The 6095-nt window shown below is 55.8% G+C and overlaps 1 protein-coding gene across 1 annotated transcript; it reads left to right on the top strand.

Annotated features, from left to right (window-relative positions):
- The first annotated feature begins 3068 nt into the window (after positions 1-3068).
- LOC128368356 (uncharacterized) lies at positions 3069-5537 on the top strand. Its single transcript, XM_053329148.1, has 2 exons — positions 3069-3210; positions 3304-5537. Exons 1-2 carry the CDS (start codon positions 3069-3071, stop codon positions 5367-5369), a joined length of 2208 nt encoding a protein of 735 aa, XP_053185123.1. The 3' UTR covers positions 5370-5537.
- Positions 5538-6095: the final 558 nt, after the last annotated feature.

The raw sequence follows: 6095 nt of genomic DNA, 5'->3' as shown, positions 1-6095 counted from the left end.
CTTCTATACATTTTATTATCATTGTCTCTCTTGTTTGTCTTCTATGGAAACATATTGCTGCCACGCCAGAAAGAGAGTAAAAAAGTATCAGTATCCCGTCATAACGTGAAACTTATCACATTATAATGTAATAACTTTCACATTATAACATAATGAGTTTTACATCATAACGTGAAACTTTTCAGGTTATAACTCATATTTGAATGAGGAAACGGTGTGTGGAGAATGTTATTGAGCACAGTGGATGACGTTGTGATAAGTGTACTTACACTGAGAAGGATTTTTAAATGCATGGGGACTGTATACAGAGGGTTGGACTCCTTCACCCTGCTGTATGAATGAGTCCCACCCTCTGTAGGTAGCGTCATTCATTGATCTGGTGTTGGAGGAGTCCACAGTCCACAAGCACAAACACACACGCCAAGAAGCACACAGGTTGTGGTCTTTTGATTCCTTTTTAAAAAGCACTTAACCATAGGGTGCGCAAAGACAGATCTTCATGGTAGGATGAGAAGGCTGCAGCTCTGTCTGTTTAACAACAGATAGAGCCTAACTTCTATTTACCAACAGCTGAAGGAAAAAAATCACATCATATACAGGACATGATGTGTGCTCCTCCCCACACACCAGCAGTGGACTGTTTCATCACACTGTGGTATATGGAGACAGTGTAGGAGTATATCACAGGGAGTCCACCTCTGCCTGAGACACATTTCACATTCTTAGATAATAAGTTATAGTTGGCGTTCCCTGAGGATCAATTTTAGGGCCACTTCTATTTAATCTATATATGCTACCCATCAGTGATGTTATCAGGAGACGCAACATGTTATCAATTGGTCCTGCTGATTTACAGGTCAATCAGGATAAAACCAAAATTGTAGTCATTCTCATGTTCTAAGGCTCAGAGACCCTTAGCCAAAGAGAAAGACACTGTGGTGTGGTCAAAACTGAATGTTGAGCAGGCTGGACTACTGTAATGCACTTCTGTATCTGGGCCACCTAAAAAGGAGAACCAAAAAACAAAATGGTTCTCTTTCATAATATTTCGTTCGATGTCTCACTATGGGATGCACGCCTCGCTGCAGCCCTCAGAAGCATTTATCTCATTACGCCAATCCTGATTGGCTGGTGAACGTGTCCGTCCGCCACAGGTAGTCCCACCTACCTTAAATAGCTCATGCGGACGGCACCACCCTCATTCAAACACCTCTTCTCACTCGGAGCATATCTCGCGTCCAGGGCTAGCTAGCTTAACTGTCCATAGACGGATCTTATTTAGCTTCTGTCGCTGGGCGCTACTAGCTTAGGACATTTTTCTGCTTCGTCGGTCACACCAGATCGAACTCAGTGCTTTCCTGCCCTCCACGGCTTGGTCAGCACTGCTCTCGACGCCCCACCACGGCTACTCGAGCACCGGGCATTAGCACACCAGCTAATTCTCGGCTTCTTTACGGTTAGCACACCAGCTAACTGCCTCGGCTCCCTGCCTGCACACCAGCTCGCACGGAATGGAGGCTAAAACCCCTCACACCAGAGGGCACGGAGACTCCGGAGCCAGACTCTGTCGCTGCGGGAATAAGATATCGAGCATGGATCCACACCAGGTCTGCTCGTGCTGTCTTGGGCTGGAACACGCCCGGGCGGCTATCGAGGTCCCCGGCTCGTGTCAACACTGTGCGGTGTTCACAATCAAGAGTCTCCGCAGACGACTAGCCCGCCAGGCTAGCCTGTCTGGACATGACCCCTATCTCTCTTCCGACGGCGCCGCCGTCGAGGGCGGAGAGGAGGTGGGGGTCGCTGCGGTGGCGACACCGGAGGCTAGCAACAGCTGGGGCTCCCAGCTCGAGCTAGCCGCGGTTCCCCCGCTGGAGGAAGACGTCCTGGATTTGGACTATGGGGAAGATGATGATGGCGCCTTGGATCTCCTCATATCAGAGGATGAAGAAGAGGATGACATCTTCATCACGCCAGCTCGGGCTGCAAAGCCCGCGGCTTTCGTCGACTCTCGGGATGGAGATGAGAGTAGCACACCAGCTTCTCCCTCCCCCAGCTCGGACATGCTAGACGTGTGCAAACGCGCTGCTGCCCGGCTGGGCATCCCCTGGCCCGCTGTCGTAGCTGAGACCACCAGATCTCGCTACGAGGGGAAGAAATTGCCCTTGGCCAAGAGCGCGACGAAGCAACTTCTCCCCGTCTTCCCGGAGCTGCTGGAGGAGATGGCGCGCTCATGGAGAGACCGCCCCTACAGCAGCCGGAGCCCGGTTCCCGGGGCCTCGTCCCTCGACTGTGAGGCGATGGAGAGCCTGGGTCTGCTCCGCATGCCTCCGATGGAGCCACTTGTTGCAGCTCACCTTCACCCCCAGCTGTCAGCGGTGTCCTCCCGGAGCCCCAGCCTGCCGTCCAAGTCCGACCGTTTTCAGTCAGCCCTGACTGAGAAAGCGTACAAGGCGGCGGCGCTCTCGGCCAGAGCGCTCAATGTCCTCTCGCTGCTCACGGCTTACCAGGCTGAGTTGTGCGAGGATGTTGCGCTAACTCAGGACCCAGCTGCGTGGGAGGAGATACCGGTCATCACCGACCTGTGTCTCCGTGTCCAACGCTGCGCGGTCCAGGCCACGGGAAGAGCGATGGGGACCATGGTTCTGCAGGAGCGAGCGCGGTGGCTCAACCTCGCCAGCCTGTCAGACAGAGAGAAGGACGACGTCCTGGACATGCCCATTGTCCCGGAGGGTATTTTTGGTTCCGCCCTAGCATCGATGCAAAAACGGTGTGAAGCCAAAAAGAAGGAAGACGAAGCTCTCAAGCTCTGCCTCCCTCGCAAGCCCCCAGCTCCCTCTCCACCTGCGCAGCGTAAATCCTTCGCGCAGGCTGCCTCCCAGGTTTCGCAGTTCAAAATACCGAAACATCCGAAGCCTCAGCCCGCCCCGCCGCCCGTGCCCGGGCGGCCCGGCTGGTTCAAGAAGCCCTCGGCCCCAGCTACAGCTCCGCCGGCACAGCCCGCGCAAGCTACCAGCCACCAGGCCAGGAAGAAGAAGAGAGCGGCCTGACCGCCCCTCTCTTCACCGGTGATGCAGCTGGAAGTTCCCCGTTCTCCAGCTCCACCTGTTTGGCTTCCGAGCGTGCACTCCGGGGCCCCCCACGCCCCCATCTCCCGGCTGCCACGGACCGTGCCAGAGCAGACCGGGAGAGACGGACATCTGACGGCAGAGGGTTCAGCGGTTGCCCCTCTCCCATGTCCACAAGCACGCACACACACACAAGTTTTCATAAAGAAAATAAAATGTGCCCCGCTGTCGCATCCAGGCCGAGTGCCGAGGGCGCAGCGCATAAAAGCCAAAACTATAAAATGTCCTCCCGGGCCAAAGTGCACAGCACTGCCCAGAGGCCATGTCAGTTTTCCACCACGAGAGGGCACCACCGCACCGCGGTTGGGACCTCTCATGGTGGAGGAGCTGCAGCGCGTCTCACCTCTCTGCCGCAGGTGGGAGAGGTGGGCTGCGCTCGCAGCTTCACCCTGGGTGTTGAAGACGATTTCGAGAGGTTACAGGCTGCAGTTTGCCGCCGTTCCCCCTCGATTCGCCGGCATAATACACTCCCAGGCTCAGGGAGAGTCAGCTCGTGTTTTACAAGAGGAAATCCTCTCACTGTTAAACAAAGGAGCAATCTGTGTCGTTCCTCCCGCACAGTGTCAGAGCGGTTTTTACTCCAGGTACTTTCTGGTCCCAAAACGGGGGGGGAGTGGTATTCGCCCTATCCTGGATCTACGTGCTCTGAACACATTTCTCAGGAAATACAAGTTCAGGATGCTCACACACGCATCCCTGCTGCGCCTGGTGCGACAGAACGATTGGTTCACTTCTGTCGATCTGAAAGACGCGTATTTCCACATTCCAATATATCCTCCCCACAGAAAGTATCTGAGGTTCGCTTTCCAGGGGACGTGCTACGAGTACCGCGTGCTCCCATTCGGTCTGTCTTTAAGCCCGAGGGTGTTCGTCCGGTGCACGGAAGCGGCGATAGCCCCGCTGAGACAGCAGGGCATTCGCTTGGCCACATATCTGGACGATTGGCTGCTTTTGGCACAATCGAGGCAGGAGGCCATGGCGCATACGCGTATTCTCACACGGCACCTATTAGACCTGGGTTTTGTGATAAACGCGGAAAAGAGCATGCTGTGCCCGACACAGGACATAATCTTTCTGGGATTATCCCTGGACTCGGTGATTTTCACGGCGCGCCTCTCGGCGGAGCGAGTGAGAGCTTTCAGAGCATGTCTCGCGCTTTTCCATCCAGGCAAATCTGTTCAATTCAGATTGTGTCTTCGATTACTCGGACTGATGGCGTCAGCCATTCTCGTGGTTCGTCTCGGTCGCCTCCACATGAGGGAATTCCAGCTCTGGGTGGCCTCATGCGGGCTGGATCCCGTGCGTCATGGCGCACGGAGAGTGTTGGTTACGCCGGGGTGCGTCAGGGCACTGCGCCACTGGCGAGCCCCGTCTTTTCTGACCCGCGGGGTGCCCATGGGCTCTGTCCTGTCCAGGAAGGTGATCACTACGGACGCCAGCCTGACAGGGTGGGGCGGAATTCACGAAGGCCGGTCAGTGAGGGGCCGCTGGAGTGTGGACCTCCAGCGGTCTCACATAAATTTTCTGGAACTTTCAGCGGTGTTCCTCTCCCTGAAACACTTCCTTCCGTCTCTCATGGGCCATCATGTCCTGGTGAGGACGGACAATACCACGACGGTAGCGTACATCAACCGCCAAGGGGGGTTGCGCTCTCGTCAGTTGCACATGCTGGCACGCAGACTGATCCTGTGGAGCTGCGGTCGTCTCCTCTCCCTGAGGGCGACGCACGTCCCGGGAGCTCTGAACACGGGCGCGGACCTGTTGTCCAGGGGCGCGCCGGTATACGGGGAGTGGACTCTGCACCCGGAGATTGTGGAACAGATATGGGCCCGTTATGGTCGGGCCGCGGTGGATCTGTTCGCGTCAAGAGGAAACGCGCAGTGCGCGCTGTTTTACTCTCTGCGCAGCCTGGATGCTCCCCTCGGCATAGACGCACTAGCGCACGTCTGGCCGCACGAGCTTCTTTACGCGTTCCCTCCCTTGGCCCTGATACCCGCCACTCTATCCAGAGTGAGGGACCACGGCCACGCGCTGATTCTGATAGCTCCGCATTGGCCTGCGATGCATTGGCTGGCGGAGATATATCGGTTGCTGTGCGCGCAACCTTGGCAGCTCCCGCTGCGCAGGGACCTGTTATCGCAGGGGGGGGGGACGGTTTTCCACCCGCACCCAGAACGCCTGGCGCTGTGGGTTTGGCCCCTGAGTGGTTCAATTTGTCAGCTGTGGGACTCCCACAGCGTGTGATTTCCACTATACAAAGTGCTCGAGCCTCTTCCACTAGGTCTCTGTATGACTGTAAGTGGAGAGTGTTTGAGGACTGGTGTCACAGAAATGGCCATGTTCCTTTTCAGTGTCCAGTGGGTGTGATATTGTCATTCTTACAGGACCTGATTGACAAACGAAAAGCCTTCTCCACAGTTAAAGTGTACTTGGCAGCTATAGCTGCCTGTCACGTGGGGTTTAGGGAACAAACAGCGAGCCAGCACCCGCTGGTTTGCCGTTTTATGAAGGGAGCGCGCAGGCTTCTCCCCGTGTCCAGACCGCTGGTGCCACCATGGGATCTGGCGGTGGTTCTGGAGGGGCTCAAGGGTCCTCCTTTTGAGCCGCTGGGGGGAGCAGGCTTGAAACACCTGTCTCTCAAGACAGTGTTGTTACTGGCTCTGGCTTCGGCTAAACGGGTTAGTGACATCCATGCGCTTTCGGTGCATCCATCATGCACTCAGCTTTTCCCAGGGGATGTGAGGATGATTTTGAAGCCCAACCCGGCCTTTGTGCCTAAGGTAGTGGGCTCATGTTCTCCTATTGACCTTGTGGCCTTTGCTGCCTCACCTGGAGAGCAGCGGTCACATGCGTTATGTCCAGTCCGTGCGGTGCGCGCTTACATGGACAGGACTAAGGGTTTCAGGAGGAGCGATCAGCTGTTTGTCTCCTGGGCTAATCCTCATAAGGGGAAACCTGTCACAAAGCAGC

This window comes from Scomber japonicus, chromosome 11, assembly GCF_027409825.1.
Source record: "Scomber japonicus isolate fScoJap1 chromosome 11, fScoJap1.pri, whole genome shotgun sequence".
Lineage (NCBI taxonomy): Eukaryota > Metazoa > Chordata > Actinopteri > Scombriformes > Scombridae > Scomber > Scomber japonicus.
The sequence above is the reverse complement of the archived record's forward strand: the minus strand, read 5'-3'. Positions and strand labels throughout refer to the sequence as shown.